The following is a 25,960-nucleotide window of genomic DNA, read 5'->3' as shown; positions in this document are numbered from 1 at the left end:
ACCAGAGGAAAAGTGTTGCCATTTTACGTTTCTGTAAACCATGGATAGCATCTCAATGCTGAAAGACAGGTGTGATGTCATCAGCAGGTTTTATTATCCAAGTGAGAAGCTAGACAGTCAGTACCTGTGAGCGATGTGAAGCCTGCTGCTGCTGACTCAGCACCGTTTCAGTTGCATACTGACGGACACAGAATAGTAAAAAAAAAAGATATGTTATGTTATAATGTACCTAGAAATGAAACAATCAAGGATTCACTCGACATCGTCCGTATCTAGAAACGTCCATATCTTGGACTTCACGTGGCCAGCCTGCATTACCAGAGTTGGCCACTTGTCACTGTCGTGTATTTGAGGCAGTAAACTGCGTGTTACCGCCGGTTGTAATAAAGTAGAGGAGAGAAGAGACGTCAGGTTTCCAGGTTCCAAATCATTCATTTATTCCATAATAAACAAACAGCCTCAACAGCAGAAGGAGCCGAAGCTCCCCCCAGCCTCACGGCGTGTGAGACTGTACTAGTTAACTTTCACATTTCAGTCCACTCTTTTAAACTGTAGGTTCACATTTGAATACAGACAAGTGGGGTGGGGGTCATTGAGAGCCCCCAACCACCTTTGATCAGTGTCCCTATCTGATTAGCAACTGTATGCCAGGAAGCCTGGGTGATGTCCTCAGCTTGACAATAGGGATGTAAATCAGACTTCACACCCCTGCGCAGCCACATGCTCTGTAGACATTTGGTGATTAACATAGTGCAGGCTACCTGATTATATGCAGGCGCTATGCTGGGTCATAACACTTTAGTATCATTTATATCTGATTTTTACTTGCATACTGGTCAATATACCACACTATTCCCCCCACGAAAGACTCTAACGTCTTTCGCAACCAAGTATATTAAGTAAACAGTATGAAAGAAAAACCTAAAAAGAAAACATTCTCAACTCCCACTTACGACCCCCCATGACCATCGGCTGGACTCAAGCAGAACAAAAAGACATTCAGGAAGATTTAACACAAACAACACATCAAACAGAACAACTTAGATACAAGCATCGAAATGACACAATAAAGTCATACAGTGATTTACATTAAATGTCAAAATAAAAATAGACAAACTGTTTCACAAATTAAGAAAGAATATCAGTATTTAGAAACAATATCTGCTTACATCTGTTGCGTATGTCATGGGTCACATGACGCTCGACTGATTTCAGAAGGCAGAATACTGAAACTATTTAAAAATATAACAAGCTTAAAAAATAAAACCACTCCGAAAATCTTATTCAGAGAAAATACATCAATATGCTCACGTCGCATCAAAATGCATTCTCCTTCCAATCGGTGCAGGTCCTTTCTGTTTTCCTTAAACTCTAGGATAAAATGTACACAGCCAACCATAAATACTTTGGTATGAACGAATGTCTCCTTTACTTAGAAAGGGACCATAACACGCGTCCACCCTAATACGATAGAAGCTGAAAGAATACAGTTGAATTACACTTCACCAAACGATAACACTTCCCTCCAGAACAATGTCCCCCCACGCCGAGCACCAAAAATATAACCAAAGACAACATAATGCTTATCCCTAAGCTTACACTGTACCATTTAATTACATATGATAACTACCAACGGAGGTGCCTACATTGATAACAGAAGGCAGTGTACCTTCAATGAAATAACAAAAGACAAAGTAAACTCACATTAACTACCAGAGACCAGAGAGTGAAACAACAAAATCCTCACTTTACGCTCCGTAGTTTAAATCACTTTATCACCAAAAATACAACCTCTCGTCCTGTATGTTCAGAGTTCCATCCGAAAATGTTGCTCTTGTAGTCTCTATCTCAATGTCCACGCGCCTCAGCAGAAAAGCTGAGCGCAGTTCCCAGGTGGTATCATTGTCTTCCAGCCAAAAAACAGCCGCTGTTCACACACCACCTCCCCCCACGGATAACTTCGACCAGCAAGTTCTCCGCTTTGCCGTCGTCACAGCCAAGCGCACTACCACACCCCTGCGCAGCCACATGCTCTGTAGACATTTGGTGATTAACATAGTGCAGGCTACTTGATTATATGCAGGCGCTATGCTGGGTCATAGCACTTAAGTATCATTTATATCTGATTTTTACTTGCATACTGGTCAATATACCACATCACCTTTTGCTTCAACCAGCCCTCTTCGTCCTGGGGGTTTGGTGGCCAGCCTGTGATGTCAGATATCTATGACGTATGACTCCATATGACGGGACAAGGGTTCAGCCCCATCAGAGCCCTGTTGACGTCCATTTGAAAATTAATCTCAAATATTTCCAAAACACATACAAAATAAGATAGTGAGGATACTTCTGTCCTACTGGCAGTGTTCATGCACTGATCAGTCCTAGGATGACCTTAATCTGAATTCCCAAAAAGAGGACCCTCTACCCGGCCTCTAGAGATACTGAAAAGATACCCAAAGATACTCAAAGTTGCTTTATAAATAATATATTTCTCATTTCTCCTCTGTTTTTATTGACAATTCAAATATCAAAAAAATCTCTATATAGTAGGGGGCACTAAGTGAAAAATCGTTACGCGGCGGATAAAAGCATGAAATTTGATACAGATGTCCCTTGGGTCATCCTAAAACATCCTAGAAGGGGTGCCCAAAAAAATCTTAAACAGGAAGTGAGTTATGGACAAAATCCAAAATGGCCACCTAAACTGTTGACCGTAGACTCAAAAGACACCAAAATAATCTCCAAAAAGCATAACATGTGGCACACATGTCCCTTGGGTCATCCTAAGACATCCTAGAAGGGGTGCCCAAAAAAAATCTTCAACAGGAAGTGAGTTATTGACTAAATTGAAAATGGCCGCCTACAGTGTTGGCGATTGACTCAAAAAGCCTATAGAATCTCCAAAAAGCATACAATTTGGCACATATGTCCCTTGGGTCATCCTAACACGTCCTAGAAGGGGTGCCCAAAATAATCTGAAAAAGGAAGTGAGTTATTGACTAAATTGAAAATGGCCGCCTACAGTGTTGAAAGATGATGCAAGATACCTAAAGAATCTCATAAAAGCATGAAATGTGGTACAAATGTCCCTTGGGTGATCTGAACGCATCCTACATCGAGTGCTGAGTGTCCTGTGCGGCTGGGAAATAGATTCACCCCATTGCTTCAGGACCCCAGATGCCCGTCTGATGACAGACCAAACAAATCCTCTTCACCCAGCAGGGTAAGAACCAAGAGTAACTCAGAAGGAAAAAGGCTATATGGTGTGCCTGAATTTCTGATCATAGGGGATGCCGCTATTAAAGATGTTAAAAGCATGATAAGAAGAAAGACAAAAGTGTTATGCTTCCCCAAAGACAAAGTCTCTGACATGAATGACAGAATTCTGAATCTTGTCGCTGAACACCCAACGGTGAAAACCCTGATTTTGCACGTTGGCACATGTGATACAGAGGACAAACAGTCAGAAATCCTAAAACAGAATTTCACGGCCTTATTCAGCAAAATCAGCTCACTTGATGTAAACGTGTGCATCAGCGGCCCATTACCACCTACAAGAGGCGGCGATGAACGTTTCAGTAGACTGTCTGCACTGAGCAAATGGCTTTCAACTACGTGCACCAACAAATCTGTACATTTTATTGACAATTTCATTTTTTTCTGGGATAGAAGACACCTTTTTTCCTCGGATGGGCTTAAATTGAACAAGCTGGGAGCAAAATTGTTTATGTCAAACCTTTTCTACAATGTTCCTATGTCTTCACCAAGCTCTGCCAAGGACAGAGCACAATATTCCATAACAACAGATAGTGCTCTGTTATCTGCTACCGCTGCTGAAAAACATGAATGGCTTTGTGTAGACGCTACCACACCACCCCCCACCGCTGCTGAGGGGGAGGGGGGCGCCACACCCCCCCCTACCAAGGATGGTGGAGGAACATCCATAACAAATGAACTCTCTGATAGTGAAGACTCGGAAACAAAAACAAAGGACAGCGTACTGAAAGCAACTGCTGATAACAGCCAACTCCACAGGAGGAGATTGCCACGGCCCCCGGCGTCGGCTCTGCAGCCACGGTCACGCTGGGGGTGGAGGGAGACACGGAGGAGTCGACTGCTGATGACAGCCTGGAGGAGATTGTCGACTCTGCAGCCACGGTCACGCTAGAAGAGGAGACACAGAGGAGTCTCTCAATGAGGAAGATCATCCAACTCCATTACCTTCCTCCTCCTCATCATCATCTTTTTCCCTGTCCCCAATACCTCTTCTGGAGTTCACCAGTAGCATGAACGACTTGATTAAAGAGGGGACTAGACTCACCCCCCAAATCAAACGCCAGGCCCCACAACCATCAACCGTGCCCTGCCCCCCACCCATCCCCCCTCGACGGTTGACGGTGTTGGCACAAGCGATACAGATAGCGGAGCGGCTAAATGCTTTTTTCTGGCAGAATCTTTCAGTTGATGATAAAAGCGTGAAAATTGGGCATGAGCAGTCTCCATGGGTCACTTGACAAGAACATTGTCCGAGGCAGTTATAATTTCAAGATGGCGGCCATTTTTCAAGATGGCCGACACCTTAGTGGGCAGTTAAGTGATATGATGGTTTATTTGGTGATACAAGCATGAAAATTGGCATGAATAGTCTCTGTGGGTCACTTGACAATAGGCCACCCACAGCTACTTGACATTTCAACATGGCGGCCATTTTTCAAGATGGCCACCACCTTAGTGGAGCGGTTAAGCTTAAGAAATCATTTAGTTGGTGATACAAGCATGAAAATTGCCATGAGCCGTCTAAAAAGGTCATTTGACAAGAAACCCCACAACCACCACTTGAAATTTCAAGATGACTGCCGTCCGCCGTGTGGATCTTTAAATTATACCTTTTCTCATAGAAATGTATTGGGTTCCTCAAAAAGCTCTGTCAAGAGAGGTTGTTTGACTGTGTTTTGTCTGACTCCTCGCCCACGACCTGTCCAGTTTGGTAAAACCTGTCAGGAGTTGCCTCCCACTGGCATAGCTCTCAGGGTTCACTGAGGTACTCAAGCTCCCTTACCACGACAAGGTAGTCACAAGGGAGGATTTTTTTTAATTTTTTTTTTAAACTAACATTCATTACATGTGTCAAATAAATACTAAGAGATGGGGGAACAAAAAATATGACTAACTAGAAAATGTGCTCCTCGGAGCACAAGTCTCCGCCAGCAGACCCGTGCTATTTTAATAGCACGGGTCGTCTTCGTAGAACGGGTCGTCTTGGTAGAATGCGCGTGGTTTTTGGTGTTCTGCAGGGGCGACTGAATATAGTGTCTGCATCTAAAAAAAAATCTTCTTGAAGCAATGTGTCATATGGGAGTCCTCGTAATTGACTGGTTTGTTCAAATGCTTGTCTGTCTTCTTCATTGTCTTGAACAGTTTCAGCAGTTGATTGGTGTGTTTGATCTATGTCAGTTTTCTCTAGTGCTACATAATGTATTTGATCAAGGTGGCCAATTGTTACAGTATTAAGACTTCGGCCTTGTTGTGGGATCAATTCAACTCTATAGTCCTCTTCTGTGTTACTGTTGTAGATGAGTAAGCTTTCTTAGCTTTGGCCTTCTGAGCCTTTGCTTGACCAATGTTAGGTGTTCTCAGAGGGACACACACACACACGCACGGACGGGTGATTTGTACTGGAAGGTGCTGTTCCAATCAAGACTGATTGATCCTGTCTTACCTCACTTCAAAAGTGAGGTATAATGGCCTTTTGAAGTGACACACCTATTTATAGGATTTATTTCGTCATGCGTCCCTCTAGCCAATCAAAGGCATTGGTGTCAACATATTGACACGTGTCACGTGGAGCTTGACCAATGTTAGCTTGGCTAGGAGGGAGGTGAACACACGGCGGGACGAAGCGAAAACATACTCTCCACCTCCGGCGGAGACAATAAATTAGCACAGTTGTGGTGCTGATTAGCACAGTTGTGGTGCTGAACGGACAGTGCTCCAAAATTATAATTGAGCAATGGCTAATACTGAATGGCAGTAGCCACGGAACCATGACAAACTATAGTAAGGAACTAAACTGAAAATGTGCTTCACTGTTATGTATGGCAGTGGAAGGCAGTGGAAGCAATGTTACAAAGTAACAACTGAACATTACACACTAATAGACTGGTGACAAAGTAAAACATGATGCACCGATGTGGCGAGGGGAAGCCGAGCCATAGGCCTACACTTGAAAACAAAGAGGACAACGGGGAAAAACTCTGGCAAAATAAACATGCAAATAGGTTCTAGCAGGGGCAACTACATAGGTATGTGCAACTGAGTCCATATCTGAAGCACTTACACCTTCCAGTACATGCCTTGGTGCACCGACATTTGGTCAACTCCCAACAACTCTCCGCAATAGGTGGAAGTGGAGTCCAGAAGACTTTCCACTTCTCGTCCTGTTCCACCCATCCCCAGTCAGATGGGCTCGGCATTTGTGGATGTCGCTTCAATGCCTGTCCCCACACGTATCCAGCCTCATAAGAAGCATGTTTGGCATGCTCTTTGAGTGCTGCTTGAGTTGGTGGGATCAAGTCATAATGTCTTTGCTTTCTGGCAAAGAGATCAAGCCTGGCCTCGTTCACAGTTGTGACATCGCTGGACCTGTCATACATGAGCACAACAAATCTCTCCAAAGCTTGCAGGTCACTATCCTCCACTGCAGAGGGACATTCGCTGAGTGTTGCAAATGTGTTTGACACCTCATCACACATGTCCCATGTGTTCCAGGCAGACTTCTTTGATTTGCCATGGAAGGATGACACAATGTCACAACCACTGAAGGCATGGAAGAAGAGGATACCACGTGTTTTCTCTGGTCCTATGGCTGAAACTACCTCATGTATTGGGATCCATCTTGTCTTCTCTCCTTTGCCAAAAGTCACCCACATTTTTTCAAGGCCAAGTTGCATCAAAGAGGGCATAACAGAAGTGGCTATGATTACAATGTCTGTGTCATTGGCATCGATCATCAGGGATTTGTGTCCTTGTTTCACTGCATGTTGGGCATGAAGGAAAATACGCGTGTCTGCCTCTTCATGACTACACGGGGCTACTGCATCCAGGTTAGCAGCTTGGTTGCTAACAGCATCTTCCCCCTTCGTCACAATGACTATATTGGCTGTTTTCATTTCCGTAACTTTATCAGCAATGAAATGGAACAATTCCTGCTTGTTGTTTTCATCCCGTAGGAAGCGTTGCCAGTTTGACGGAGTTTTGCCTGTGCCTGTTACTCTCCTCCTGATTGCTTTTCCCCGTTTTGACCTTGCCTCAGACTTCAAACTGGACTTCCAGTAAACATCGAACACGATGTCCGTCCGCCTGTATGTATGGCTGTATGTCTCTATTCTTGGAAGTATGTCACTTATTGCATATTCATCAAACGTCTTGCTTGAACGTGGTGGCAGTGTATTCACCATAGCTGATCCATCCACTATAAGAACATCTGATTCTGGCTTTTTTTCAGGCAATGTCACTTTCGCTTGTAGTATCTCAGCCAGGTGTGATTTGGTACACGTGCGGAGTTTCCCTCCATCACTGAGAGCGGCGGGAGCTGATTGGTTATCATGATTGAAGAACTCTTGTAAGTCACACTGCCTGTTCTGGCAAGAGGTGAATAGTCGGGAGAAAAGTTGGTAGTCATCCTTAAGTTCCTTCATCTTGGAGTTTGTTCCACTGACAACTGGCTTGTGCTTGAAGAAAGTTACCATAATTGATAGGCTTGTAGAAAGAGCATGGACTGTCGAGGCTCTGTAAATCTGTCATGAAAGACTTGAACTGTTCTCTGCCTTGTTCAATTGTCATGCTTGTATCACCAAATGAACCATTATATAACTTAAATGCTCCACTAAAGTGTCGGCCATCTTGAAAAATGGCCACCATCTTGAAATTTCAAGTAGCTGTGGGTGGCCTATTGTCAAGTGACCCACAGAGACTGCTCATGCCAATTTTCATGCTTGTATCACCAAATAAACCATTATATAACTTAATTGCTCCACTAAAGTGTTGGCCATCTTGAAAAATGGCCGCCATGTTGAAATATCAAGTAGCTGTGGGTGGCCTATTGTCAAGTGACCCACAGAGACTATTCATGCCAATGTTCATGCTTGTATCACCAAATAAACCATCATATCACTTAACTACCCACTAAGGTGTCAGCCATCTTGAAAAATGGCCGCCATCTTGAAATTACAACTGCCTCGGACAATTTTCTTGTCAAGTGACCCATGGAGACTGCTCATGACAATTTTCACGCTTTTATCATAAATTCAAAGATCGTAGCACTTATCTGCTCCGCTAAGAGGCGCAAGATCAGGAACGAAGAACGTCAAGAACAGAGGCGCAAGAACAAGAACGTCCTGTCGGCTTCCCTACGTCTAGAGAATACATTTGACTGCTGAGATAGGCAGGGTCCATTATGCATAGCCAAAATCATGTCTTGGCCCAAGGCTATTTCAGTTAGCCTTGTAGAAAACAAGGTTTACAATATTTCCACTGTTATCTCAAATAGAGCCTCCGGGACAAGGAGTGACTTTAAACACTCTGCAAATATAGCAAATTTAACACGCATTCCCTGTAGAGGCAACAGCCAGATAGTTGAATGCCTGAAGCTAAACTTGGGCCTATTTAACATCAGGTCACTTAATGACAAGTCTTCCTCTGTAAATGATATCATCTGTAAAGAGAAACTAGATATTATCTTTCTAACAGAAACTTGGCTTGGATCTGATGGAGCGGTGCCCCTAGCGGCAGCATGCCCACCAAAGTACAGTTTCATTCACTCAGGACGTGAGGGAAAAAGAGGAGGTGGTCTGGCGAATATCTTTTCTGACACTTTAAAATTCAAACCTCTGCCAAACCTTAAAACGCAGTTTTAAATCATTTGAATAACAGGCCACCATATTGGAGAGTCAATCCTCTGTGCTTATGATTAGTATGTATCGACCTCCAAAGTGCAGCAAAACCTTATTTCTAACAGAAATATCAGAACTTTTATCTATCTGTTCCACTAATCATGACAGAACTCTGATTACTGGAGATGCTAATCTACATGTTGACATTGTTTCAGATGTTGTGGCTATGGGTTTCCTACAGTTACTGCACAATTTTGACTTTATTCAACATGTTGTTGGGCCAACACATAAACATGGCCATACCCTGGACTTGGTGATCACTAAAGGTTTGAATATCACTGTTGACAGTATTATTGATAAGCCCGAACTAACAGACCACTATTTATTGTGTTTTAATATGATCTAGGGAAAAACAATACAGAATATACTATAAAAAAACGTTTTTTTAGCTCATCTGCAGCAAACGAGTTTCCTCGTCATCTGGCGTGTGTGCAGGTGCCCCCCCTACTTGATGCTCCCTCAGTGAATGATATGGTTCAACATTTTAATCTCAAATTAGAGTCAACTCTCGACATAGTGGCTCCTATGAAAACTAAAAAGAAACTTAAAGCTAGGGTAAGTGATTTGCAATTATTCAAATAATTGCAAAATGGGTCTATGTTCTGATAGAGCTCGTTACTATAGAGTGTCCTGTCCATATAAAGAGTCTCCATGTCTCTCCAGCTCTTTATAAAACAGAAAATGTATTTTGTAGTTTTTTTTTTTTTTTTTGTAGTTTCATTTCCAATTTTATCCAACCAGGACAGAGAACTCAATCAGGATATAGATTAAACAAGTGAAATTGGAAGTGATGACACTAAAAAATGAGCAGACAAAATTTTAACTGGAACACTATACAAATTAAGCTTAAAAATGGGTACTTTCTCCTGATTGGCTGAGATTTTGACACCTACCGAAAAATGTATTTTCTGTTTATTAAAGAGCTGGAGAGACAGGGAGACATCTGTTACTGAACAAACACTCTATAGCAATGATTACTATCAGAATATAGTATTTTAACCTTTTAACAAAATACTTTTTGTTTTAACCAAAAAATATCACTTAGCCTACCTTTAACTCTAGAGTAACACCCTGGATCAACGAGCACATGCGCTCACTCAAGAAAGAATGTCGTAAAGCTGAGCGAATTAGGAGAAAAAACAAACTCACTGTCCACCTAGAGATCTTTAAGAAGTCAACAGTGGCCTATAACAAAGCACTGCGCTTGGCAAGGCAGGCATATTTTTCAGGCATTATCAATGACAACAAGCAAAATGCCAGAATCTTATTCTCTACCATTGAACATCTCTTAAACCCCCCCAGGCTTACAAGGAGTCGCTCCCTGCTTCTAAAGCTATAAGTGTGATGAGTTCGCATCCTTTTTTGAAAACAAAATTTTTAGCATTCGAGCTGGTATTATGAATGCTGCTGCTAGCACTGCAAATGCGGCAAATGGTGCATGGTGCAAAAATGTAGATCACTCCAGAGGAAGCCTAATATCATTCTGCGCAATTAATGAAGAGGAACTCCGTAAAACTATATCACAGATGACATCATCTTGCTCACTGGATGCAATACCCACCCCGTTTCTCAAATAGGTTTTAGACAGTGTTATTGGAGATATCCTAAGAATTGTAAACAGCTCTCTACTTTCAGGTGTCTTTCCAGACTCACTGAAAACGGCTGTAGTCAGGCCGTTACTCAAGAAACACAACCTTGATCCATTGGTGCTGGGTAATTATAGACCAATCTCTAATCTGCCATTTCTGGGCAAGGTCTTAGAAAAAACTATCTTTCATGAACTGGATGTGTTCCTACAGAACAATAAGGTTCATTACAAATTCCAATCTGGCTTCAGGAAAGGTCATAGCACAGAAACAGCACTTGTAAAAGTAATTAATGATCTTAGGGTGTCCGCTGACGACAAAAATGTATCTGTTCTCCTACTCCTTGACTTAACCGCTGCTTTTGATACGATTGATCACACAATTCTACTACAACGTTTGGAGTACTGGATTGGTTTGTCAGGCACAGCCTTGTCTTGGTTTTACTCTTACCTAACAGGCAGAAGCTATTTTGTCAGTCTAGCTAACTTTGACTCAGACAAACACAACATCTGTTCTGGTATTCCACAGGGCTCAATTCTGGGTCCCTTATTGTTCTCCCTGTATATACTACCGCTGGGAGAACTCATCGCCGATCACGAAGTGAACTTCCATTTCTATAATCCAGTATAAAAGTATAAAATGCTGGATGAGTGAGAACTTTCTTAAGCTAAATGAGGATAAAACAGAAGTTCTCATAATTGGCTCCAGTGAGCAGAGAGAATCAATAACAAGTAGACTTGGTAACCTGGCTGTAGAAAACACCACAGTAAAGAACCTGGGGGTTATTATCGATTCTGAATTGAATTTTAATACACACATTAATCATGTCACCAAGATTGCTTTCTTTCATCTTAGAAATATTGCGCGAATTAGAGACTATCTGTCGTTAGACGATGCAAAAACGCTGATCCACGCTTTTGTTTTCTCTCGGCTTGATTACTGCAACGCACTCTACTCTGGCCTGCCAAAGAAAACAACTGACAGATTACAACTTGTTCAAAATGCGGCAGCCAGAATTTTAACTAAAACTAGGATGAGAGAACATATCACTCCAGTTCTAGCTTCACTACACTGGCTCCCGGTTGTTTTTAGGATTGATTTTAAAATTCTTTTAATAGTTTATAAAGCTCTAAATGGTCTGGCACCTTCCTACCTCTCTGACTGCCTAGAGAGATATGTTCCAAACCGGGCCCTCAGGTCTTCAAGTGCTGACCTGCTCGAGGTGCCTACAATGACATATAAAAAATACGGTGAAGCAGCATTCCGCTTTTACGGACCGACAGTGTGGAATAAACTCCCATTACACTTAAGACAGGCAGCCTCTGTCGATAGCTTTAAAGCACAGCTCAAGACCTATTACTTCACTCTTGCTTTTAGCTGATTCTTTGGTTGATTTTTAATTCCTCACTGTATTGCCTATTTTAATGTTTTATGCCTTTGCTTTTATTTTATTTTATTTTATTTTTGTTTGCTTTATTGTTAAAAACTGTAATTGTATTCTTGCTCTGTAAAGCACTTTGAGCTGCATTTCATGTCATGAAAGGTGCTATACAAATAAAGTTTATTATTATTATTACAAGGGGTGCCCAAAAAGGTTTTAAACAGGAAGTGACCGCCTAAAGCAGTTGACACAAAAGAAAATATAAAGGGACGTCATAAAAGTGTATAATTTGGTACGTACATTGAGTGCTTCTTAATATATCCTAGAATGGGTTATTTATTTGTTTGTTTGCTTGTTTATTAAACTTTTTAGGAAGGGACCATGTTGAAGAAATTCTAAATGGCTGTTTAAACAGTTGACCATGGCAGTCTGCATATTATACAGACTCAATACGACAGGTTATGCAGTGCATAACCTGCCGTATTTTGTAGTCTACCTTCTGTTTTCATTTCTACATCACTTATTTATTTTACTTTCTGCATTATTTTTTTATTGTACTCTTTGAATCTTCTTTATTTATCTACCTCTGCATATTCTTATTTATTTTACTCTGCATCTCATCTTACTCTGCATATTCTTATTTTACTCTCTGCATCTTATTTATTTTGCACTCTACATCTTCTTGCTTGTTTTACACTCTATCTTCTCATGTATTTTCTTCTTGATCATTACTGTTTTTTTGTGATTAGTGTTTAGTAACTACATGTATTCATGTGTGCCATTTCGCAATTACCAGCACATTGGCATAATGCTCTGCAAGGTAACCCAGCATCCCGGCATCTACACTTTCTCGAACAGAAGGGCTCAGCTTTGCAGCCACACTTGAGTTCTCTACAAACTTAAGCAGCCTCTGGCAAGAGTGTCCATAAAGGTGTCCACGAATCAGCGACTTTAATCCATCCATATTTGTCAGGAGATGGTAGAGATTGCATAGCTTTCAGGCTTCTGGACCAAATGCCAGATTGGCTGCTCGATTTGAATATTGTAGCAGTGCAGCCCGTGTGGGAGGAGTGTTTTCCATTTAGAGACTATTAAAACTTTTTTTTTTGAACCCCTTAGGATGCATTCAGATCACCCAAGGGACATTTGTACCAAATTTCATGCTTTTATGAGATTCTTTTTTATGAGTGTCTTTTGCATCATCTGTCAACACTGTACACGGCCATTTTCAATTTAGTCAATAACTCACTTCCTGTTTCAGATAATTTCAGGCACCCCTTCTAGGATGTCTTAGGATGACCCAAGGGACATGTATGCCAAATTGTATGCTTTTATGAGATTCTTTAGTTGTCTTTTGAGTCAGTCGACAACACTGTAGGCGGTCTTTTTCAATTTTGTCAATGACTCACTTCCTGTTTAAGATCTTTTTGGGCACCCCTTCTGGGATGTCTTGGGATGACGTACCCAAGGGACATGTATGCCAAATTGTATGCTTTTATGAGATTCTTTAGTTGTCTTTTGAGTCAATAGATAACACCGTAGGCGGCCATTTTCAATTTTGTCAATAACTCAGTTCCTGCTTAAGATTTTTTTGGGCACCCCTTCTAGGATGTTTTAGGATGACCCAAGGGACATCTGTATCAAATTTCATGCTTTTATCCGCAACGTAACGATTTGGCCATTTTTGGTGGTTAGTACCCCCTACTAATATAACAAAATAATCAGTCACATATTAAAAGTTTACTCAAATATGCTATATATAATAATAGTTCTTGACTTGAGTTCTGTATGGACATTCAGCTTTTTAACTAAATAAAATAGCATGGGTGTCATATACTGCAGGCATGCACTATACAGACCTTGTATATCAGCACAGAACTGGTCACAGCCCTGACCAAGTCCATGTGTGCACTCTGTGTCAGTAGTCCCTTTACTTTAATGGACATGAAGGTGTTTCTCATGCGTTCCTCAAACATAGTGTGGATTCTGTGCAAGATGTTCCTCACTTCCACAACGAAATGTCAACAAACTCACAGCACTACTTCAAATTTTCAGTAGGCAGAGTGTAAATGTGGAAGTACTGGTTGATTTTGAACGTGATATTCTCAATTTCAACGTCAGGTGTGTCTGCACCATGATGAACACAATTATTCAATGGTACATCTTACTTCTGATCTGCAAACCACTCCGACCCCATACCCGGAATAGCCCACATGTCACAACTTAAAAAGTTACGTACTTCACACATAACATGAATTTATGCACACCACACACGTTCAACATAAATCCCCCAATCCAAATTGTTTAAGTAACAATACTTATTATTCGAAAATTGTTCCCACCATTGGACTCTAAATTAACTGTACTACAACAACAGCAAATTATCACCAATTGAATTAGAAACAATTATTCGTCCTCTGTTTAAATTTTAAGAGTTATTTTAACCCATAAAACAAACTAATTTGGTATGTAGTTGCCTGTCTACATTTACAATGAACACTACAAGTCCATCTTTTTGGAACACTCAAGTGTTTTCCCCCCCACTTTAAACCCCTTTCAATCCTGGGCAAAGTCTTTAAAATGCTTAAAATTAGCAGATCTACAAGCTCCTCTTTTGGAACACTGATGTGTCCTTTTCCTCCCACTTTAAACCCCTCTCAATCATGGGCAAAGTGTCTTAAACGCTTCAAAATAGTAAAATAGCAGATCTACAAGCTCACAACCTGGCAGGTCCGCTACTTAGCCATTTTGCGTGGCATCATCATACAACTAAGTATAATAGAGATTAAGAGGTGAACATAACCTGTATCAATGCACCCCACTTAACCCCTTTCTTCTAAACATCATCGTACAACAAAGCATAGAACTAGAGTTTGGGCGGTGAACATAACCTGTTTCAATGCACCCCGCTTAACTCCCTTCATCTAAACATTATCATATAACAAAGCATAGATATAGCATAGAAATAGAGTTTGAGCGGTGTACATAACCTGTATCAATGCACCCCGCTTAACTCCTTTCGCCAAAACTTAGAGGTAGGCAGTAAATTAATATCATCGTACAACTAAGCATAACATTGAGTTTGAGTGGTGGACATAACCTGTATCAATGCACCCCACTCAACCCCTTTTCATCACAACTTAGAGGTAGGCAGTAAATTAATACTCATCATCATCATCATCATGCAAGTTATACAAATCCTCGTCATAATTGCATAAATTTTTTAATGGCTCCATCCATTTACCTGTTACAGGCACATCATAAAGGGTCCTAAATTACTACACAAAGTAAGACACTTTAGACGTTCTTCGATGCCGCATAGCACACATGTGGAAATGGCTCCATCCATTCACATGTTAAGACACATCACAAAAGGTCCTAAATTACTACAACAAAAGTAGGACACTTCAGACGGTTGGTTTCTTTTTTGGTGCCGCGCATAGCATCTTTTTCCACCCGAGTGCACCTACGTACCACTGCCAGCTGACCATACACGGACACATAGGCCCACCACCTTGTGGGCCTCTGCGCCAGTCATGCTCAACCGCAGCTGTCCAGGTTGCATCGGTGTGGCCCTGGCCTTATCCAAACCACTGCCACCCCCTGCGGAGGGTAGCAGTGGAGACATCAGTTTCTCTGGCAGTGTTCTTTCGCCGCCGCGAAACTTAACCCCACCACCAGCCCGCGCCGATGACTGTGGTGGGACAGTGACTTCTTTCAGCCTCCCCCTCAACTTACTCATGACCCACCAACCAGGCGCGACTGGGTCAGGGGGTTTCAGCAGCTCACACAACTCCGTCAACCCCAGGCGCAGCTCCTCTTGCTCCTGGTTCGTTAGGCCACGCCCTCCAAACCCGACTGGTCTGGCTCTTGTGGCTACTGACCTCCCACCTTGACCCACCCGGGCCTCAGGCTTGAGGTGTGGCGCCACGACGCTCTCCCCTGGTGTGGTGACAGAGTGTGGATCGTTGTCGGTCTCCCCCTCGGCTTTCTCCGTAGGCTTAGGTGGTGCCACGACGCTCTGCACTGGTGTGATGTCGGCTCTCTCCGTAGTAGTCTCTACCTCGACCGTCACGTCCCCCGCGGCCTCGTCCACGGGGGCTACTCCATCGACCATCTCCTCTGCAGCTTCTCTCGCGTTCTCCAGTGGCACCTCCCCCGCACCCGCAGCTTCGTCTGCGGGAGCAGCAACGCCGTCTGGGTCGACCTCTGGCACTCCCTTCTCGGCCGACGACGGCTCCTCTCCGCCGGCTGTCACGACCTCCTCGGCGCCTTCCACGCGTGTCGTGATGAGTAGATCTCCCTCTCCGGGACGGCCCGGGTGTCCTGGCTCGCCCCCGACTCCCGGGAAGATCTGCTCCATCCGCCCTGCGTCAACCACCCGATCAGCGGTGGTAGCGCCTTCTGGCGGGCTAACATAGACACTGGCAGCATCAATGAGTCTATCGTACTCTGCTCTCAGTGCCTCCCTCTCTCTGACTAGTGTTCTTGCAAGAACCATACTATAGTCATTCATCCACTGCAATGTCATCCCAAAAGCCTTATGTGCTGCCTCCCACCTCTCCTCTAAATCAACTAACCCTCCCATCTCACTCCTCTTCCCTCCCACTAAAAGTGTTCTCTGGACGGCTTGAAAGACAGGCTACTTAGTTAGTTATAAGTCATTAGGCTTAACAGCACCCAGTTAGCATTTTGGTAGGTAGCAGTGTCACCCTTTGTTGTTAGCTCGCATCTGTGTACACTAACAACAACAATAGGCTAATAACGTTGAATAATTTAACCCCTGATAACTAATCCTGATCCTAGTATCACATACAGTTAAATAACGTTATCCCTGACTTAACATCACATACAGTAAACAATGAAAACCCCTGATAACTAATCCTGTTCTAGTATCACATACAGTTAACATTGAAACCCATGATGTTAAACTAGCCTACCCAGCATCACAGTTAGCTTGCAACCCCCGAGGCTAACCGTGTTGGCTTAGCTAGTTAGCTTTAGCTCCGTGCCACACTTTGCTGTGCTACGGTAGCTATGCTAGCCAGTTAACCTCCCTTTGTCCTCTGCTCCGACGGTGATCTCCGCCGCCTTGTCTATCTACTTCTGACTACCTTCAAAAGTGGCCTAACTTCGTTCTTATTGCCCTGGTCCAATAACCCAGAGCAACAAGCTGTTTATAGCCGTGATAAATTATTATTTAACACGGTTATAAGCGTAACCTGCTCCAAAAGGTCTCTGACTCCATTCAGAGACTATCAAGTTACAATTAGTCTAAACTACTTCAAACTCCCACTAGCCCCACCTTTAAGAGACAATAGTAGTCAGTAGTCAGTAGTTTAAACTGTACGCGTGTATCTCTTTACAACTTCTGACTACCTTCAAAAGTGGCCTAACGCTTCTTATTGCCCTGGTCCCATAATCCAGAGCAACAAGTTGTTTATAGCTGTGATAAATTATTATTTAACACGGTTATAAACGTAACCTGCTCCAAAGGGTCTCTGACTCCATTCAGAGACTATCAGGTTACCATTTGTCTAAACTACTACAATCACCTATAGGTCTTAATTAAAAGGCCGATAGTAGTTCAAAACTGTGCGAATTTCAAACCACTTCAACTCCCACTAGCCTCACCTTTAAGAGCGCAATAGTTAGGTCAGTGGTCTAAAACTGTACGAATTGTAAACTACTTCGACCACCTATATGCCTTAATGAAAAGGCAGACAATAGTTTAAAACTGTACGAATATCCAACCCGAAGCACACTACTTGTGCGACTGGTCGGCTATGGCCCTCGCAAAAGGCCGGAGTCCCTGAATCGGTGTAAAGTAGATAATACTCAGACCTACTCAAACCTGTGTCTTTGATGTTTTTTTATTCACTAACACAAAATACAAACATACATTAACACACCCAGCAGCCAATCGTGCTACTAAGCGGCCAGTTAACTACTATCTCAGTCAACTACAACCTTGCCAGTAGGCTCACATTCTACTAACAAAGTCTAGCCAGGTCTGGCAGTCAGGTCAGACAGGTTTTAAACCTACAGAAAGATTGAAACACAGAAACAATAATACAATATTACCGACATGAATCTTCACACAAACAATAAACATATCAGCATATATGACCATTAATCTTCGTGTATCAAGTGCTTTTCTACTCACTACTGATCTGTTGAGGGACTCCAAGAAACTGAATTCTCTCCCCAAGTTTCCTCAGGGAGACAAAGAGATGCCACCACCTACCATGTCATGTGACTTTCTCCTCCTCTCATCCCCCAAAACATAGACCAGGTCATTTAAGCTCCCTCTCTATCCTTCCTCCTTGAGATAAGGTGAACCTAAGGAATTTACGACCTACCAAAACTCTGTGAAAGGACCCACAATATGAGACCCTACAGTTAATGACTCCAAACAGGCAGTATTAACCTTCATATATGTATGTATTTTCCCATGCCTTTATATGTCGGCCTACCACACTGGTATAATCCTAAATAAGCAGTAAATACACACGTAATTATAATCATAATAATATCACAGGCGTTGGAGGCATGGAATAACTCTACATTCAATGTGTGCTGGGTAACCCACACCGACCAGAGTCTTGTTCTGCAGCAACCTCTTTTTCAAATTTACAAACACATTCTTCCCCCCTTCAGCAGGTCTGATTCCTCCGCAATTTGGGTTGCAATTGTCACCAGTAAATACAATACATATTTCAGACAAATAGTTTTTTCTCAATGATTCATTCAAGTAATGTCATGTGCGATGATGTCTGCGGTCTCATTAGGTGTGTCTTTGACCTCAATCAATGTTGTTTGTACACCACCTTTCTTACCTTTCTTCCAGTCAAAGTACTGGATTATTATTGGGAATATCTTCATTGTACCGTGGTTACTCCCATCTGTAGCAATGCTAGCCTGGTAATCCCCTCCCTCCGGAAATCTCATTTGTATTTGATTTCAGCAGTGAGTCTGGCCTACAGGCCTGTCTGGGCGTTTCTCCACAGTTCATATAACATGAACTGTCCTGTACTATCAGCGGTCCTCGCTCAATGTTCCGTGATTGACAGCGAAGGTCGGCCAATCAGGTGGCGAGTTCGAGTGAAACCAAATGGAACCGAGTGCAGCCGACAAAAATGGGACGGGCGGCCATTGTTTTCTGTCCAGTGTTTTTGGTTTCGGTTTTAAAACTTTAAAACGCTCTCAAACTTATTTTTTGAGGCACGGAATTTACTTTTAAAATATCGTTGGATAGAATTTAGTTGTTTAACTTCATATATGTGGTCAATTAATCATGACAGAGCCTATTTAATTATAAAAATTCAGAGAACCGGCAGGGGCGGGCAGTGACACGTATGTATCCGAATAAAGCAACCTATTTTCGGCATGGCCCTTTCTAAAGTCCCCTTGCGTCATATTGATTGGTGGTTTGGAAAATGAGCTGCTGATTGGCTGAAGGGGAACAAACTGATGATTGGCTGAACTTCTGAAGGGGTTGTCAGTCAACTGTACTAATCCAGCCCAGCTCCCAAATTGCCCATACAGGCCTGCAGTAGACCAGACTCCTTTCTGAAATCAAATGCAAATGAGATTTCCGGAGGGAAGGGCGTTTACCAGGCTATAGTAATGCCACAGTACTGTATTTCTTTGAGTTTAAACAGCGTGGGGCGTTATCACACTGTTGACAATAACTGGCTTTCCATAAAACGTTCGAAAATATGAAACAAATTTTCAGAAAGTCGATAGGAAAATTCAAATTTTTGCCCGTTTCCATCCACTAATAAAATGTGATTCTTGGGAGATAGTTCATGAAATAAGCAATAGGTGGCGCTATTTTGCTAGTCAAGTGAGACGCATATTATTGGACAGTATTAACTTCCACAATCCACATTATCAAAACCATTGGTGTTGTGTGCTGGATTCAAACCAACATCATCTTGGGTCACGCACTCCGTGCTGGAAGTGTGGAAGGAAAATGGCCAAAGTCACTGGCCACCTACTGTATTACTTTTTTCACGTTCTTTTTGGGCAGAATATAAAATATGTCCGAAAGACGGAAATTATTTTATTTACTCCACTGTGACCTCTACAGATCTGGTCAATATATGTGACCATTGACCAGATCTGTAGAGGGCGCAGTGGAGTAAATACAATAATTTCCATTTTATTTTCTGCCCATAAAGTGTATTATACAGAGAAGGTGGGGTGCTGAGAGGCTTCCCACCCTGGAGAATAGACTTTCAACAACACAAACAGCCTTTGTTTCGGTGAATAGAGAAATAGTTTTGTTTATTTTTACTAAAGACGGAGACCTTGCACGGCAATGGAATTTTGGGGTCTATGAGCAGAGCAGCCCGCCTGGCAGGGTGTTGGAGAGAACTCACTGACGCTCTGGACCAGGGCTAGGGGGCGGGCACATGAAGTATTTGCCCTGTCTATAAAAATCAATGCTGACTTGATCAAAACTACTTGATGAGGCGCAGTTTACGGAGCTAGTTCAGGCCAGGCAACTCAAGGGATTGGGCTAACCGATCAGGTGACTAAGTCACATGCACTCTTCTCCTGGTCGGTGGGTTACAAGTAATGCTCTGCCTACCTGTTCAGTCTGGTTGCGCTCTTCTGCTGCTCTGACGTGCGACGCTGCTGCTGCTCTGCTGCCGAGATCCTGCCGGATCTGCTGCCCTTGCTTGCCTACGTATGCTGCTGACCATGAATAGTCTCATCCCACCACCTCCCCGGCATCCACCTGTAGGTTCTGTTTCTAGATCCCCGTGGGGGTCTTTATTCATTCCCTGTAAATGCTATTTGGCATGTAACATTTATTAAAATGTTATTCTTACAGGGAGTGAATGGATTCAGAGTCCTGACGCCAAACTATGCTTCCTTATGCTTTCTATATCCATGCTCAAGCTTGCTCAATAAATATATATTCTAATCCAATCCAAGAGTTGTCTGACTGAAATCTATTTATGGCTGAAATTAATAGTTTGTTTAGAAACACGCTGCGGAAGTCCCACAGTGAGTGTATTATAATCTCCATGACAATTTCTTCGCGGTCAGCTAGCCTCTGTGTCCCCGCTCTGACATGCCCTGAACTCGGTCAGAATTCATGCTCACTCCCCCTCTGGACATCCAGCACGAAATCGCGATTTTTATCATTTCAATAAATAAGCATAAACAAACTACTTCACATGAACATTGTTGGTGTAACTAAGAGATTTGGGGGGTATATATACATATTTTATTTACACAGATTTACAAATAAAAGACAAATTATGTTGAGGTCGCTCTCAGTTCAGGCGAACTGAGAGCAAATGCCAATCAATCTGTGATGGGCGACTGTTTTCAGACTGTTTTCAGAGAGACCACGTGACGTACAGTATTATAAATGGTATTTTTGGGCCATCTCATAGTCCCTTTAACAGCTTGTCCAGTTGAACAAACTAAAAAGTGTCATATAGTCAGAACAATGCAGTGTGGAAGAAAATCACTGTGGAGATACATAGTTGTAATTTACTACAAGTAAATTATGAAATTCTAGCCCTCTTTGACTCTTTAAAAAAATATATCCTATGAAACGAAAACCTGAAACATGATTCATCGATTGATTGAGCACTTTATTGAAAATTAATTCAAATGGATAAAAACACAAGAAAGCCCAAAGGCTCGTTTCCATTGTTCTTTTTTGGCATTATGCATTACATAAATAAAGATATGCGACTACACGTGCGTTGTCTGTTAAGACTACTTGCCAAACATGATAAAGTGATGAATGAAGTCCCGTCCCTCCACTGTCCCCAGTTGGGACTGTGAAATCCACGGCTCCTTTTGAACATCCAATACTTTAACGCAATAATATTAAAGTACTATTGTGCACAAACCCACTGTTTCTACCTAAACTGTTGTATATAGAAGATACTGTGAAGTTGTTTACATAAAGAAATGTGGCACCTACTGAAAAATGCTGTTGGTTGTTTCTTCTCGCATAGAAAGGTGATGGCATTCACTGCCTATACCCCCCCTTTCCCCCCCTTTTTTCTACTCTGTACATGTGATATAGTGAAGTTTACTATTACTACTGCTAACTTGGGAAAGCAGCGAGTCCAGCAGGGGGCATTCACACACTGTCTGGGGGCTGAGGGTTGTCGTAGACTAGTACCCCGGATGCGATGTTGTTTCAAGCAGTTGCATGCTACCAGCTGATTGTTGTGGTTGTATCATGCTGAAGTTCATTGAGTAAAAAGGATTATTGCACACCCGTGTGCTTAGTCACAGTTACGATATAATAGTACATATAGTGTTTTATATTTGTTGATGATATTGTATTTTGGTGTTATTTTCTATACTATGTTGATGAATTTGAATACATAGGACCACAATGGAAACAAGTCCCCAAGACTTTTCGTGTTATCCTTTTAAGTTAAAGTTAATCAGACACTTTCCTGGCTGTTGGAAGAAGTTTGAAAAAAAAAAAACTCACATATGATTGAAAACACAAATTACATCCCATCATTTCTACCCTATGACATGTGACTCTTATCCAAAAGTTGGTGATTCCCCACATTACATTATGACATTATTCTGTTCACACACAGACACAAGGGTAAAAACATGGCAGAGGCAATGATTATTTATTTGTTTGTTTGTTTATTTCAGGAAGACACCTGGATGACATGAGACAGAAAGAGAGACAACTAGGAGAGAAAGACAACCAAGGAGAGAAGCTCACAGTTCAGCTGAAGCAAAGAGAGAGGGAACTGAAGGAGATTAGCCAGAGACTGACAGAGAGAGACAAGAAACTAGAAGAGAAAGACCAACTACTCAAGGAAAGTAATAAACTCCTGACAGAAAAAGACAGACAAGTGAAGCAGAAAGATGAAGTGCTGAAGAAGATGAAGAAAGAGTGGGATGATGTCATCAGTGATCAAAGTCATTCTGGTGAGATTCTACTTTCCACTTTTCATACTCACTTTTTTCTTTTTAATAGTAGACAATTATTTTTTACCGCTTTTTTCTCCCCAATTTAGTCGTTATGCCAACTCATTCCTCCCCACACACATTTCTGTGTTGTCACTGCTGTTGTATCCTTATTTATTGTATACATAACCAATAATGACCATTGAGGTGCTTATTGCATTCTGATTATTTAAACAAATCAGATGTATGAAGTAACTCAGTACTTGAGTAGTATTTTCAGTAACTATTTTCTTACTCAATTAATTGGATGACTACTTTTACTTCTACCTGAGTCATTATTTTAAAGTAACACAACTTTTACTTGTGCACAGTTTTTGTCTACTCTAACTCTACCCACCTCTGTGTACAGTGAATATGTCATACATAAGTTAATACATTGAAATTGATGCAATTGATTGAGAGGTGGATAAAGACGGAACAGAATCATCGACACACATTAAACATGTACTTAAAGTTTCACTAGATGTTTGTTATGGCTCTGGTCAAAACTTACACGTAACGTGTACCTGTTGTTGACAAAGAGAGAAAACTGGCTGTTCTGAACCAACACATGATGGACACAGAGAGAGAACTCCAGAGCAGCCGTGAAGCACTGAGGAGGAGGAGGCGGGAATGGGAAAATGAATACATACAGCTTGGTGAGAAGAGGATCATTAAAAACTCAGTCTGTCTAGATGATGATGATGTTTATAAACATGTAAATCTATCTTCATCCTGTCATTACAGCTCAGCAGATATGTGATCTGAAGACTGAATTAGAGACCCTGAGGAATGCATCAGCTCTAAAGCCTGGTCAGTATCTGTGTTTTACACATTAGTCACATTCAGATTCACTTTATTTGTCACTTAGATGCACTGTAGATACATGTGAAAATATTAAATTGAGAAGCTCCACTACATAAAAACACAGCTAACAGCTCAAAGAATTATACATTGATTGATTGAATACATTATTAATCAAGACATGTAAACAGCACAGTGGTATACAGTAAAACATTTTGGATAAAAGGATAACACAAAGACGTCCTAGGGACTTGCTTACGTTGTGGTCCTACTCTATGTATTCAATTCATCAACAGAGCATAGAATATTAACACATTAATACATGTCATCAACAAATACAAATAGCTATATTTACAGAGGAGAAAAAGATATAAAACGGTGGCAGTGTCTGACCCCTCATTTCAATGGGAATTAATATCTAACTCCCTTTGTAGCTTTTGATAGATGCTTTTTCAGGCCAGTTTTAAAGAAACCAGTGATTCAGGTCCTTTAATGGAGGATGTCAGGGCCTCATGGAGAGTGATCACAGGTTGGGTTGGGTGTCAGTTCAGTAGGGAGACATACTGGAAGGAATAGTTCCTCCATAATGCATTACATCCTCTCTTTGAAACTCCTCACTGTCAGTGAAACCATGCAGCTGCTGACTTCATGTGAATCAGAGGAGACGGTTGTCTACACACTCCTACATGACTTACTGTAGCGGTCAGCAGTGACAGGGACTCTATACATGTGTAGTAAGTACACATTTGTATAATTAAATACACATGGTGTAGTAATTAAGTACACATTGTGTATTAATTCAGTACACATGTGTAGAGGAAATTTGTAATTGGCATAACAACTAAAGTGGGAGAAAATAAATCATCCTGGATGTTAATAATCAACATTTATTTATCAAAAGTACGGTGAAGGTCATCTACTTGTCCTGTATTCCCTTCCTTTGACTCTATTGTCAATAGAATCTGATGTTGAAGAGGATGACCAGATCACTGATGTTATAGAGGATGACCAGAACACAGACTCCACTCTTCCACTGAGGGAGACAGACAGAACTATGGACACACCTCCACACAGTGAGTCAATGTTACTCTTTAAACATTTGTGACCGCTACTGGTGAAACCTTCCCCATGTCGCCAGACTAGAAGGACTAGAACATCGCGAATTAAATACGATTTGTTTTTCATATTAACGCAGTTCGAATGTTGAAGAAGGTTTGTATTCTATCAGAAAGCCGTTTTATAGTCATTAAATGGTTACAATTAGATTGTGAACATGCCTCTGTAAGAGATTTTCTGTGTGTATTTTGGGGGTTGAACATTCATGTCCAGCATTTGCATAGAGGTTTTGATTGGCCTGGCTAGGCATTGTTCTCCAGTTTCACGCACCAGAGTACCGCCCATAAGTAGCAGCGTTTCATTAATGTTGCTACAGTATCCTTGTTTATTAATAAATTTTTACAGTAATGTTTCACTGTGCAGAAATCCAAAATAGCCGAACTACAAGCTCACAAGGCGTCGCAGTGCGGCGCGTTGTGAGCTTGTAGATCTGCTATTTTCATGAAACCGTTTTGTGTATGTCGGACTTTGGCGTTGATTTTGATGCTATCTCGGAATGGTTTGCATCATTTTAATCACAAGGCCCGTACCTTTAAAATGGTATATAGATTGACTATTGTGGCGGTCCGCCCCCTGAGTTTTATTTTCACGTCACGTTCATTCACTAGTGTCATGACAATTTGTCCCTAAACCCACTAACCGAGGAGGAGATTCTTGCCACTATGAGGAGTGTCCTTCATGGAACGGCAAGAGATTGGTGGGATGTCATGAGGCTGGAAACGCGTACCTGGAAGGAATTTGAGAAAAAGTTCCTTTTTGCCTTCCTGTCGGAAGACTATATGGATGAACTGGAGGAGAGAATACCCTTCTAAATGAGGAAATGTGGCATGTTGTCAAGCCTGAACATGCAAATCTGATTCCTTGGTCAGGAAATCCCCTCTACTTGGCAGATGGGGGAGGGAGATGGCCTCTAGGGTGGCAGCAATTGGCACTCACCTTACAGGGTCATACTTGCACCTTACCTGTGGTGGTGTTGTCCTCAGAAGCCCTAGCTTGCCCTATTGTCTTGGGTTTGGATTTCATGTGCATCATCGGCTTTGATTGATTGATTGAAATTTTTATTAGGCAAAAGAATGTAAAACAACACAGTTACATTTATAATGCTTTTGTCTAAAAGGTCCGGCCAAAAAAGTCCTTGCGGACTTGTTTCCGTTGGGGTC

At 41.9% G+C, this 25,960-nt stretch overlaps 1 protein-coding gene across 1 annotated transcript in view; it reads left to right on the top strand.

The window, feature by feature from the left end:
- Positions 1-25,960, top strand: part of LOC308081567 (uncharacterized protein) — an 85,890-nt gene that overhangs the window by 25,431 nt on the left and 34,499 nt on the right. The window contains exons 5-8 of the mRNA XM_080457933.1: positions 22,581-22,862; positions 23,423-23,539; positions 23,628-23,693; positions 24,644-24,757. Of these exons, the coding sequence (XP_080314059.1) occupies positions 22,581-22,862; positions 23,423-23,539; positions 23,628-23,693; positions 24,644-24,757 (579 nt within the window). The remainder of the gene's footprint in view (positions 1-22,580; positions 22,863-23,422; positions 23,540-23,627; positions 23,694-24,643; positions 24,758-25,960) is intronic.

The sequence above is a fragment of the Gymnoscopelus braueri genome (genome assembly GCF_963280865.1).
Source record: "Gymnoscopelus braueri genome assembly, contig: SCAFFOLD_247, whole genome shotgun sequence".
Lineage (NCBI taxonomy): Eukaryota > Metazoa > Chordata > Actinopteri > Myctophiformes > Myctophidae > Gymnoscopelus > Gymnoscopelus braueri.
This window is presented reverse-complemented; position numbering and strand designations above follow the sequence as displayed.